The sequence below is a fragment of the Hyaena hyaena genome, unplaced genomic scaffold (assembly GCF_003009895.1).
Source record: "Hyaena hyaena isolate Hyena2069 unplaced genomic scaffold, ASM300989v1 scaffold_210, whole genome shotgun sequence".
Classification (NCBI taxonomy): Eukaryota; Metazoa; Chordata; class Mammalia; order Carnivora; family Hyaenidae; genus Hyaena; species Hyaena hyaena.
In genome coordinates this window covers 2126374-2139545 of record NW_024080841.1, presented here as the reverse complement: position 1 = coordinate 2139545, position 13172 = coordinate 2126374, and the positions used below count along the sequence as shown (strand labels likewise).

At 45.6% G+C, this 13172-nt stretch overlaps 2 protein-coding genes across 2 annotated transcripts in view; one reads left to right on the top strand and one right to left on the bottom strand.

The window, feature by feature from the left end:
• Positions 1-13172, top strand: part of COLQ (collagen like tail subunit of asymmetric acetylcholinesterase) — a 77382-nt gene that overhangs the window by 61776 nt on the left and 2434 nt on the right. The window lies entirely within an intron of this gene.
• Positions 8375-13172, bottom strand: part of EAF1 (ELL associated factor 1) — an 11758-nt gene continuing 6960 nt past the window's right edge. The window contains exons 5-6 of the mRNA XM_039242219.1: positions 12385-12618; positions 8375-9629 (exon numbers count right to left, since the gene is read on the bottom strand). Of these exons, the coding sequence (XP_039098150.1) occupies positions 9583-9629; positions 12385-12618 (281 nt within the window). The 3' untranslated portion in view covers positions 8375-9582. The remainder of the gene's footprint in view (positions 9630-12384; positions 12619-13172) is intronic.

The following is a 13172-nucleotide window of genomic DNA, read 5'->3' as shown; positions in this document are numbered from 1 at the left end:
CCACGAGGGGCCCTGTCCTGGGTCTCTTGCCTCAGAGGGCACCAGCCTGGCCCTTCTCTGGCCGCGATCCTCTCCACAGCGCAGGGAGTCTGAGAGGCCAAGGGGACATGGGTACTGGACGCCCCTCTCCCAGACCATGCTCCAGGTCCCCAGGAGACCACACTTCCCACCCAAGTGGTCCTGAGCCTGAGGCCTCTTCCCCATGTTTGTCTTCCTGAGTGTGACCAGCACACAGCTCTAAGCATGAGGGGTGACCAGGGACAAGCTGTGTATAGGGGTTATGGATGAGACTGGGATATGTGGGCCGGAGTTTCCACACAGGTACACACGAGGCCCCTCTCAGTGTGGGCTGAGCCTTGCCCTCCTCGTGCTGCTACAGAACTTGGAGGAATCTAAATGTTCCAAATTCAAACCTAGCCTTCCAGGGCTTTATGAAGGTGTGACTGTCAGGTAAGCAGAGAGAACATATTTTTTTTTTATTAAAAGTTTTTAATGTTTTATTTATTTCTAGGAGAGAGAGAGAGAGACAGCATGAGCAGGGCAGGGTCAGGGAGAGAGGGAGTCACAGACTCTGAAACAGGCTCCAGGCTCTGAGCTGGCAGTCAGCACAGAGCCCGACGTGGGGCTCGAACCCACGAACCGCGAGATCATGACCTAAGCGAAAGTCAGATGCTTAACCGACTAAGCCACCCAGGCGCCCCAGAGAGAACATATTTAAGAACAGTCTGTTAGTTTGGTTATAACGCAAATACTCAGGCATCTGGTGTGTGAGCTTCCACCTCTGCTCTTGTAACTATCCCACAGTGTTAGAAGCGCCGGTCTCCAAGTATTGCAAGGGGGTTCTGAGAGGCCCTGAAAACAAAGGGGTTCAAAGCCACGTGTCTTAAGTTACATAATAATAGTAATTCTCTCCCTGTGGCATTGTGAAATGGAGAGATGCAAGGTCGGGGAAGATGGGCTGTCCCCAGCCCTTCCCCGAAATGCTAACTGTGGTACAGGGAGCAGGTTCCCCAGGAACAGGGGCACGCTGTCCTCCAATGGTGACAGGGCCTCCGAAGGAGTGGTGATGGATTCCCTCAGCTGCTCCTGAGGCTGTCACATGGAGTGGCTGAAAATATCATAGGGTCTTCAGAGGTGCAGTTCAGTCACCAAAAAAGGCTATGCCAGTTTAGATGCTTTTGTTGGTAGATGGCATAAAATCCAACTTAAATATCATAAAAACCACAGGGTGGAATTTATTGGCTACTATAACATAAAAATTCCAGTGGTAGGGTGGAGGTCAGACATAGTTCAATCAAGGCTCCCACTCCATTTCTCTGCTTGAGCTATCCTCTCTGCTATTTGCATATCTCCTGTTTGATTCTTGGGGTGGCTGTTACAGTTTCAGGCTTATATCTGCACCCTACAATATCCAGAGGAAGAGAGAGAATGTCTATTCCAGTAGCTCCCAAGACATTGTTTTTCCAGAAGCCACCCCAAAATCTTACCTTGAGCCTCAATTGTCTATTTGGGGTCATATGCCCATTCCTGAACCAGTGCTTATCATCAGGAGATTGCCACCTGCTAACTGGACTACAGCTGGGCTCCTGAACCCCCGGGGGCAAAAGCTACAAGAACACTCCTAGCCCACTCCCTGGGGCTCTCCAGAAGCACACGGGCTGTGTAAGGAAAGGGTGGCTCCTGGCCTATATGGTGGAGAGCAGGAGCGGGGTGAGTGGGTGCTGGGTACACAGTGTCCATCACAGTGGCCGTCTCTGGTTTTACTTTTCCATTTGACAGGAATAGGTGCTGAGCCACTTGAGGCAAACATTTGGGAAGACTCCTCACACCTAAAAAGCTCTTAAAGGATTCTGACAGGTCTACTCATGGGAGGCTGCTTCTCCCAGGAAGCCATAGGTAGGGAAAGAGGCGGCCTAGTTTGCTTTTGTGAAAAAAGGATTGGATTCACATATTTGGGTTTACAGCCTGGATGTCACCAAGTCACTGTTTAATTATTCTGCATAATTTACTTAACTTTTCTGAGTCTCTTTTTTTCATCTTTATCCTGAGAATAATAGTACCTTGTTTTTAGGGTTGTGTTGAATTTTAGTGATAATATGTTTAAAATTTCTGACCCCTAGAAACTCTTTAGGGAGGATTGGGTTTTATCTGTGTCATGATTATTTAGTGACTCAAGCCAAATCAGTCACCTCTTTGGGACCTGGGGTCTCTTTCTCCCCCCTTTGAGGCTGGTTACATGAGTCCACTTTTGACAGCAGTTTGGACCACAGCCTTTACTACGAATCAGTGAAAAAGAGCGGTGGTTCTCAAACTTTGCAGCACATTGGCCCATTTGATGAATACCACCAGGAATGAACTAACAGAAATTTTGCAGACCTAACAAAATTTGTTTAGCAGAACTAACAAAATTCGGCTTACTGACTTGTAGAGGGAGACCAAACAGCAGAGGAACAATGGGGCATTTCATCAAACCGAGAAAGGCAAGATTACGATAGGATTTGGGGAGAGGTAGAATGTAAAAGGACTGTGGGGACAGGCTCAAAGCAGAGCAAGCAGTGTGTAATGGGGTCGAGGTGAAGCCTGGACTGGAAAGTGGACCCGAGTCCTGTTGCCTTGGAAAACTACAAAGTTAGTTGAAAAAAGAAAAAAGCATGGAATGTTATGCCTGAAAATCCCTATCAGAATTGCTGTATCTGAGGTAGAAACTGAAACTGCTTCTCTGTGTCCAAGTGACTCACGTGGTGCAGGTGTTCCAGGCAAGAGTGGAAAGTTTCAGTCTTACTGATAGGATTGCAAACTGCAGAAGTCTGACAGCCCGAGAGTTTAGTCACAGAAGTTCACAGTGATTTTTGTTCAGGTTGCAGGAGTGAAAAGCGAGGCTGGGGCTGTCACTGCAAAGCAAGCAACAATAGTCACTCAAAGGGAGGAGTGATGATGATACTGCAGGGCTGCAGCGGTGACCGTGGCAGGAAGATTGCTTCCCATTTGCCTTGCAGCTGGCTTGATCAGTGTCTGCTCTGGCACGGGCAGGGGACAGGGCTGACCTTTCCTCTCTCCATCTGGACTGGTGTTTAACCCTCTTACCAGTAATAACGGAGGCTGAAGCTCTGCTCAACTGATCCCCAAAGATCCAAGTCAGCCCACAGGCTCCCAACAACCAAGAAAGCCCAGGGATGGGGTTTGGCCCCAGATGTCTTTATCCACCTGCAAAGCCATCTGAGTGACAACTATGTGAGTAAAATAAGGTCTTTAGAGGAACTTTGTAACTAATACTTAGGAAGTGGTGCTTGCAAAAATGGTAAGACACACTTTCTGAGCACCATGGGACAGACACACTGGCCATCCATCACTCCAATATGGGCATAGAGGACACATGGGTCAAACTGCTTACAAATCTCCAAGCCTCATAATTAGGGCCAATCCTGCTCCAAAGACTGCCTTTAGTTATCTCCCCCAATCCCTCCTCTATAGTGAACCAATTTCAGTGAAACTCAGATCTTGCATTTGTGTGGTAACAGTGAGCTCTCAGATCAAGTATGTTGGCAATTCATCAAGGAGACTGTTAACACTTCACCAACCCAGTTACCACCCATGGGCCCAGAGGCTCCAGGAGTATAGGTTCCTCTCCAGCACCTTCATTTGTAACCATTCTGAGAGGCTGCAAATCACACAAAAATAATGGGTTTAGGACTGCCCCCACTCTTCCCCCTGGGGAATGGAGTAAGAGAACTCACATTGCCTTTATCAGAGGGGCTTCCTCTCTGGGGGGCTCACCTGAGTTCTTTTCAGCCCCCGACAGAATCAGACAACTCTATAAGAAACCACCTCACTGAAGGAAGAAATGGGCTATTTTCCCTGCCGTCTATTCCCCCTTGTCCTACTACATTTATAGAAGGAAAAGGGGGGCCCATATAATCATGAAAATCTGCTGCCAAGATGCTAGTATCTCAAGAATTGAATTTGTGATTATTTTGGTTCCTGTAATTTCTTCAAGGACAATGGGTAATTGTCTTGCCATCCTTCCACTCCCTTAATACCTCTTCTAGATTTTGGTTTTTGATGTTCCAATTCATAGAGTACCATACCCCACCGTATGCACCACTCCAGGTTACCCTCAGTCCCACACGTGGGATGGGAAGTTGAAAGCAGTCATCCATAGTCATCACTTGAGGCTCACCAAGGGCATCTGTGTCCTTGCGGCAGGGATTCTAAAGCTTTAGCATTTATTAGGATGACCTGAAAGGCTTGTCACACAGGTAACTGGGGCCCACTTTGGAACTTCCGATTCTGGGGATCTGAAGTACACCTTATTTATATTTCTAACAAGGTCCCAGGGGATGCTGATGGTGCTGGACCAGGGACCACATTTTAAGAGCCACTACTCTGGGGAAACGTCTCATTTGAGAACAATGGCCATAGACCAAATACACTGGGGGAAAGGAGGATTTTGTGTAGGTGGCTTTTTAAATGCTCTTCCATTAAGGATGTAGGATTTATGTCCCTCTTGAATCCAGGTGGGCTTCTCATTGCTTAGAGAGCAATAGAATACTGTGGATGTGATGCTGTGTGACTTCCCAGGCTAGGTCATAAATGGCCAAGCAGCTTCTTGGGATGCTCATTCTAGGAGAAAGCAGCCATCATGTGAGAAGACCAGCTACCTTGGGACTGCCATGTTAGAGAGGCTCTGGCTGACAGCCCCAAATGAGCCTACTTTCAGCCATCCCCTCCACGGTGCCAGACACGTGAGTGAAGCCAGTTTGGATTCTCTAGTCCTGCCCATCTGCCAACTGAGCACCACTGAGTCACCTCAATTGAAGCCAAAAGGAGAATTGCTCAGCCAAGCTCTGTCCTAAATCCTAACCAACAAACAGATTCCATGAGATAAAATGTTTTTTTTAAATGGTTGTTGTTTTAATCCACTAAGTTTTAGAATAATTTGTTACTTAGCAATAGGTAATGAATGGTGCTTTAGGTTGGAAAGGTTAGAAAGGAAGTAAGCTACTCTGAATAGGGCAGAGTGCCAAGTCCAGAGGAGACTTTGCTTGGTTTGGGTGCCCTCTGCAGGAACCTTGGATAGAAACTGGCCTTAACTCCTACATGGACTTTTATTTAACTGGCCAGGAGAAACCCAAGTTGAGAGAGGACTTAGTGATTAAAAGGTCCAGTGTTCTCAGCCACGGTAGGGACATGGAATAGGTGGAGGTAGTAGATTGCAGTAATAGCCCTAATCCTCACACCTCCCTGTATCTACGCCTTGCAACTCCTCCCATCATCTGGCAGAATGCACTTTATTTGCCCACCCCTGGATTCTGAACTTGACCCTGTGACTTGCTTTGGCCAATGACACATTAGCAATTGTGACAGAGGCAGTTGTTTCCTCTCTCACTCTAGCATCTCTGTCTTTGCCATGACAATGTGTAGGGCTAGATCGCTAGAGGGTAAGACACATGGAGCCCACCTGAACTGCCCCAGCTGAGCTGGCCAAGGCCATCCTAGATCAGCTGAGTCTGCAAACTGCCAGGCAAATGGAGCCTGGTGAAGATCAGACTGTCCAGCCACACCCAGTCTTAATCACCAATCCAGACTTGTAAGCAAAATAAATGCTTATTTTAAGCCACTGAATACTGGGATACTTTGTTACAGATCACTGTGTGGCAACAATTAACTGAGGACCATACTCCCTGGAGTGATGAACGTACACCACCACTTCCCCATTGAGAGTCCTGGTTCACATCTAACTCCTATTTCCACCCGAGGAAATGGGAGCCAGTTACAGAATGAGCAGCAGAGGATTCCTAGGCTAGTTCTCTTAACGTGTAATTGTATTCAATCCAAATGTATTAAGTACCCATTAGGTGAAAGATACCGAGAATTTTTAAAAGAAATATGATCACTGCCCACCTAGAAGTCTGCAGACTATCAGGAGCCAAGACTACAAGACTGCTGTGGGCACTGCTGGGTGTGGAATGGACGCAGGAGGCAGATCACTTCCAGCCAGTGAGTGTATGTACATGTGTGTGTATGTGTGGCGTGGCATTCCAGATGGAAGCAATTTGATGTGCTAAAATAACTAGGATCTGTCCAGGGATTCAGTTTAACCCCTGCATGGTTCTTAGATTCAAAGCCAGGTCTGCCTTTCCAGACCCAGTAGGGGCCTCAGATGCCATGTGGCTCACTAAAGACATCCTTTAGTTTTGAACTTCACACCTTTTTGAAGCTGAGGTGTTCATCCTAATGAACATAAACACCAAATTCAAAAGGAATTCATTTAGAGAAGCAGGCACAGGCATAAAGGATTCTTAGTAGAACCTTACATTTTTCATTGATTCCTAGTAAGAAAGTAAAACCCACCAAGACATATACTTCTGACCTTCATTTTTTACTTAAATATAGTGATCTTTAAGAGAATAAACCAAAAAAACTTTACACGGCAAATATTTTACATAAATGCAAACATTTTACATAAATGTAAACATGCACATCTATTTCATAATTATGCAAAATAAACTTTTAGGCACAAGATTTTAAAAATCATTAACGAATGAGATAATAAACCGAAGACAGATACAACATAAGCAACAAAAACAAACATTTCATAACGCTTCAATTGGTCGTGTCTTCCAACCTCCTGGTTAAGGCCTGGGTTTCAGAAATCCTACCTTCCTCACCAAACGGAAACATCCAATTTGGCTGTACCTAAGATAACACACTATTATCTTTCAAAATAATGTAATAAATACAACACACACACACACACACACACACACACACACACACACACACCCTACTTAACCAGCCTCTCAATTAGGACAGCAAGGGTTCTGGAATTTTCAAGTTTTCCCACCACTGAAGCACATACATATTAATACCACACACAGGAAAAAAAAATGATTCTGCTATAAAAATAAAAATAGTTAATGAGTGGCATCATCACAGACCTCTGGTTTGTTTATGCTGTTCCCCAAATCACATCTTTACCGCAGCTTGCCATGGCTCCTTGGGCACCCTGAATTTAAGTCTTTATATCTTGCCTAATGACTTAATGATATGGCAGATGTTGTATAGGACAGAGGAAAGGCAATTTTAACAATTCAGCGAGGGAGTTGAAAACCATGCAGATTAGTACGGATAGTTCCCAGATGTCTCCAATGGTTGGCATGTCTGCTCCATTCTACCGTGTGTACTCCACGGGTTGGTCTTCTCTGGCTCCTCCCCACCAGGCTATAAGCATCTGAATGTCTATTCCTGTGGACACCTCAGGGACTAGAGGTGAAAATGACAGTCCCTGCTTTAAAGGAGTTCACACCAACCAGAGCTCAAGCAAGAGGAAGGTCAGTACAGACAGCACTGGGGCCTGGCGGGGGAGAGGCAGGGACAGACTGAGAAAGCACAGATAAGTTCAGTGAGGCTGGCGTGAGGTAACTCATGGGAAGTAGTCTGTGAGGCCAGATTCTTGACTTCCAAAAAGACAAGATTCCTTATTCTGGTGGGTAAAGCTGTAGGGCGAGGGGGAGGGAGCCACCGAAGGCTCCATGCAGAGAACAAAACTGGAGCTGGGGTAGAGGCTAACCACGCAGGGGCAAGGAGGATGGGTGACAAAGGAAACAGTTTGAAGCCCAGAGAGATCAACTCACCAAACCCAGTGCCACATGCAAGCATTTCCTATAGAAACAAACATTTTGACCCAACATGTGAAAAACCACAGTTCTATCTGTATAAATCAAGACTTTAGAAGAAAAAAAAGAGTGAGGCTTAAATAGACATTTTTAGTTCAAGTTCCTGGAAACTGCCCCAGCTTGAGCAAGTTAAGAGCAGTGAAACAATTCCCACATCCAGTAACAATTCAAGTTTCCCAATCCTGACCTTTACCTTCCCTGAGCTGTCATTAGCAAGGAATTATAAAGCAATTATCAATTCATTATGAAGAAATTCCTACCTGCCATTAAATCCACTGAAACCTCTTGAGGGGCCAAGAACCCAGAGTACCAGCGTGTCCCAGTTCCCCATACTGGGTGGGGCAGTGCAAGTGTGCCTCGGGGATGATGGCTCCCGGGCCACACCTCCAGTTCGCTGGAGTCACTGCGCACGCAACAGGTGACTCTGTAAGGTGCAACTCTCACCAAAGCCCCCACCATGAATCAATCTAATTCCTTTCCAGGTCCAGACTGCTTCCATCCACTAGATGGGGAAGCAGAGGCCATCTTTGAGTGGAAGAACCTAAGGAAGGAAAGTCATTTTCAATGTTCTTGATACCCACTGAACCAAAGTAAATGGAAATTTCTTCAGGACATTCAAATTGTATCCATTCAAATTATAGAAATAGGCTACTCCATACCAATCACAGGATAATTTATCACTCATTCACTCAATATGGAACATTTACTAGTGATCCTGTAACAAGAGATTCATTTGGAAACTGCACACTGCAAAAGGCAATCTTGTGACTTTCTTCTAGTTTATCAAAAATACAAATCAGTCTGGGAGTCAGGCACAAACAGTGGTACAAAAGCATGAAGAGAAATACCTTATCTAAGAATGTGCTCATTTCATATTATAGAATTCCTATCTACATTCAGGTTTTTGGAAGCCTGCTGCTGGTTCTTTTGTTCAGAAAGGTTCCTTCACTACACCTCTCGCCCACTCCCACCTCCCCTACTAACATTCACTGAACGGAGAACACTCAGTATGGATCTACCTGGAACTAAAAGCCCCAATTGAATTGCATCTCATGTGTCAGCCAGTGGCTGCATGTTTAATCTGCTCACCCAGCCTCATGTATTTAGGGACTTTATGGATCAGAATTTGAGCCAGAAGTACCCAACACTTTGTCTTCTGGAATCCAATAAAAGCTCTGATACACAACTAGAAGTCCCATGAATAAGAATCTCCGGTTCCAGTTAATAAGATTCAAGGGCAGGAGCAGCAGGAACAGCCAGAGGGGAAGGAGACAGGGCCGGGAACGGCTGTGTGCTTCTCTTATGTGTAAGTCAAGGGGCTGAACTAGCGGAGCTCTGGGTCCTGCCCAGCGGGCACTCCAGGACTCCCTCCCCAAGTCCATTTCTACAGAGGCTTGTCAGGCTGGGTCAGACGACACTTCCTCACCACTTTGTCTCAATGGTTTAAAGTGGTTTTAAAATATTTCTGTGCTACAATTTGAGGTCTCCCTCGTTCTCCAACCCCTCAAAGACCAGGTGTCATTTCACTGGTGCAGACCACTTGGCCAAACTGGTGGCTGCTGAGGTTTACAACTGAATCACTGGCCTGGTTAAGATAATGGCCTTTGCGTAACCTAGACCAGGGCACATCTGTCTGTTTTTCATTAACAGTGTTAACCAAATAGAAATATAATTCTGTTAGTTCTTCTATTGATCTACTTCGCAACATGAGATTGTTCAAAAATTACATGAGAAAATCACCCATCACCACTAAGTTAAAGACTTGAGTATCTGAGACCCCCATGGCCTCACGCGCCTACTAGTCACTGATCCACAGCGTGTCCGTCTCAGCAGTGGGCTCCATGTGAGCGCGGCCCAGTCCGGCGGCAGATCTGTGCACCGAGAAGCTGATTTCGAAAGATCGGCTCTAGTCATCACTGTCACTGCCAGACTCACTCAACTGCAAGTCATTTCCTATAGAAAGAACACAGAATCACACTAAAAGTGCACAATTTAAAAATGGCTTCCCCACAACACTTTGTTGGACTGTCTTCGTTACCACACTACAGGAAAACCACGGCCAACTCAACTTAATTAGGGAGGAAAACCGATGTGGTTCAGTGACAAAACTGATGCAGTCAACGTTTTTAAAGAAATGCCATTCTTGATACCTACAAAGCACAGTGATGCCACGTCCTAGGATAAAACAGGGGGAGCAGGCCAGACAGCTTTTAAATGTGTTAATAGCAAAAAAGTATAAATAACCGACTCACCATCTAGAATTGTTCACATGAAGTTGCTTTATAAAAGCTAAAATAACGAGTTAGGCTTCCCAAAAAGGAAGCTGGATGCTGTTTCTACCAGTAACCGGCTAACCCAGCATCCCCTCTGGGACACCGCTGTTTAGCACGTTCACATTACTTAAAAAAAAATTTTTTTATAACATTTATGTATTTTTGAGAGAGAAAGAGACACACAGAGTATGAGCGGGGTAGGCGCAGAGAGAGAGAGATAGAGAGAAAGAAAGGGAGAGAGACAGAATTCGAAGCAGGCTCTAGGTCTGCTAGGACTCAAACCCATGAACCGCGAGATCACGACCTGAGCTGGAAGTTGGACGGTCAACCCACTGAGCCACCCAGGAGCCCCTGTTCATGTTACTTTAAACCTCAACTCTCAACTAATGAGCTGCAATTACTTTAGCCTCAGATTTTTGTTTGTGTGCAGAATTTAGGTTTTAGTAGTGAAGAATAGAAGTGCTCGGTGTTTTAATCTAATATGACAGAATGACAGGACCCAGTCGATACCACTTGGATTACAACGAAAGTGAACCGCTACATGATGGATTGCTAATCCCTAGGCCAGCCCTTCTGTTTGTGTGGGGGACCCCAGAGTCCTTGAGACCTTTCCAGGAGGCTATTTCCTCTTCTAACTACACACCTGTGTGAGGCCAGATTTTCTTCATATACCTCAACCTAAACAACTTATGGCAACAGACTGAATGCAGGTTTCCACTAAGCCAGATCATAAAGAGATTTATGAAATTTTAAAGTAACGTTACTCTCTTACTAAATATTTTTTGATTGGAAAATTTGTTTTTCATAAAAACGGTATTTTTGTTAACATGTGATGGTTTATCATTGCTATTTTAAATGAATTACTGGATAATTTAAATATTTCAGTTTTAATTTCTAATGGTACTATTAAGTGGATATAAGCCACTTACACAAAAGCTCTCTGGGGTCCTCAATAATTGTTTTAATTAAGAGGTCTGAGACCAGAGAATGTGACAACTACCGTTCTAAATTTAAGGAAGGAAAGTGGGGCCTGGCAAGAGCTAGTGACGCCCAATCAGCTAAGTTGAGCATGATCTCTTACAAAGTAAGATGATGTGCATTTAACACACCAGTGGAACTGGAGTTGAAAATCCAGCTCTGAAATTGCTTATATCAAGTTAAGGTCTTGCCATCTGAAGAGCTGCTGAACAGGAAGACTTGGAGCCATGAAGAGCTAAAAGGATTTCAAGGCACTGGTAGGCAGATTAACACCCACTGTGCCATTTCTTCTGCTCTTTCGTTCTAGGAGGAAAAAATAATTCAGCTGTCTGGCGCTCTCCCACAATACCAAATTCCCAGTATGGAACTTACTATTCCTGGCCAACTGAGAATAGCGGCAAAGCATACCCTGACATCCAGAGTGTCAGCCCACAGAATGGGACAGCAGACAATGTCCTCGATTGATATCTTAACAGTGTTGACCTCACTCAGGTAGCGTTTGTCCAGCAGGAGTGGTTTTGCCTCCCAGAGGACATCTGGCAATGTCTTGAGATATTTGGGGTTGACACAACTGGGGAGATGGGAGGAGGAAGGGCACCTACCGGGGGAAGGCCAGGAATGCTCTCGGCCATCCTGCAATGCGTTGGACGGCCCCCACAACAAAGATTTGCCTGCCCCACAATGTCTGCACTGGTGAGGTTGAGAACGACCGCTACCTGGCCCACAGTAGTAGGGGCACTAGGTTAGCTTCCCCACTATTGCCTCCAGACCTTCCAAACTCCTTGAAGGCCGTCATGCCAGACGAAAGCACTCACCACGATACTGGCGAGAGAAGGTGTAGGAAACAAGCACTCTCCCTACCTCCAACACAAAGAAATCGGTTTTTGTTGTCTTTCTCCGCTTTACTTTAGTATCAACTGTACGGAGAGCCACCAAGATACTGCAATGCCCTTCCTCTTCCTCTTGCCAAAGGCTAGTTGGTTTCCAAATATACCCTAATGGCTCAGCTTCCAAAGCCTATGGGCTGCAAGACACCACAGTCTGGACAACTGTGTTCTTGGGACCGTAAAAAGACCTGGAAGCAGAGGACACTATGATGGAAGGCATCGCCTCTAAAGCCTGTAAAGCCTGGTAAATGCAAAAACAAAGAGCTGAGCTATTCATGTTTCAGCATTTTCGAAAATTCACAGAAACTAATTTGAGCCGGGGATGGGAGGGAGGGGAGAAGAAGAAACTTTTTAGTTTTGTGCTTCCCCAACATCCCCGCACCCTTTTATTTTTTGTAACTGTTTGGTACAAAACAGTCCTTAGTCCTTTCTGCTCCACACTCTGTCAGGACGCTTTCTTACGCCTGAAATGTCTTCTGGTTTATAGACTCGGGTGTAAGATAAGCAGAAGCTGCATCCCTAGCCTGCCAAGCCCCCTGCTCTGAGCCAGGACAGGGAGAGCACACTCACTGAGGGTGTTCATGAGCTGGTTGCTTCCCTGTGGCCGGCTGGTCCCATTGGCGACAGCCGGCCTGCTGTTGTAGGGCTGCTGGAGGGCAGGCTGTGGAGGAGACGCCGGGCCGGTGTCCTCGCCCTCGCTGCTGGAGCTGTCGTCGTCACTTCCCGACGAGCTCTCTGAGTCTGATGAACTGCTCCCACTGCTGCTGCTCATCTGTTCAATGATGTCAACCTCAGCCCTCAGCTCTGGAAGAAAATGACACGATGGGGATCAGCCAGTAACCACTCTCAAGGTCGCACGCTGCCTTCTTGTAAACAGTGAACTGGCAAAACCAACAGCAATGAGGAATGACTAAAATTCCTGCTTAAAAACGTATAAACAAAATGACTAAAACCAAAATGAACAAGATAAAACTGCCTTCAGAGAGAGAGTGGAAACGTGAACTTCACCCCAAATTAAAAAAAAAAAAAAAAAAAACTGTTTCAGATACTGACGGTTCTGTGTAAACTAAGCCTATTTGCCTTATCTACTTAAAAAAAGATTGTGAATTATGAGATTAAACCCCAAATAAGAGGAACGTTATGCCAAGGGGCTTAAAAATATTTGACTAGGAATTAGAAGATCTGGGTGCTTGTTTTGGATCTACCTCTAACCAGCAGTGAGACCAAGTGTGAGTCAGTGAATTTTCCAAGACACTTTGAAAAACTAAAAGGCCAGAGCAGACAGCCTCTGAGGTCCTTTTGAGCTTTCCTGTCCCACAAAGAAATTGAGGCATGCAGGAGGAACCATGGTAACTGAA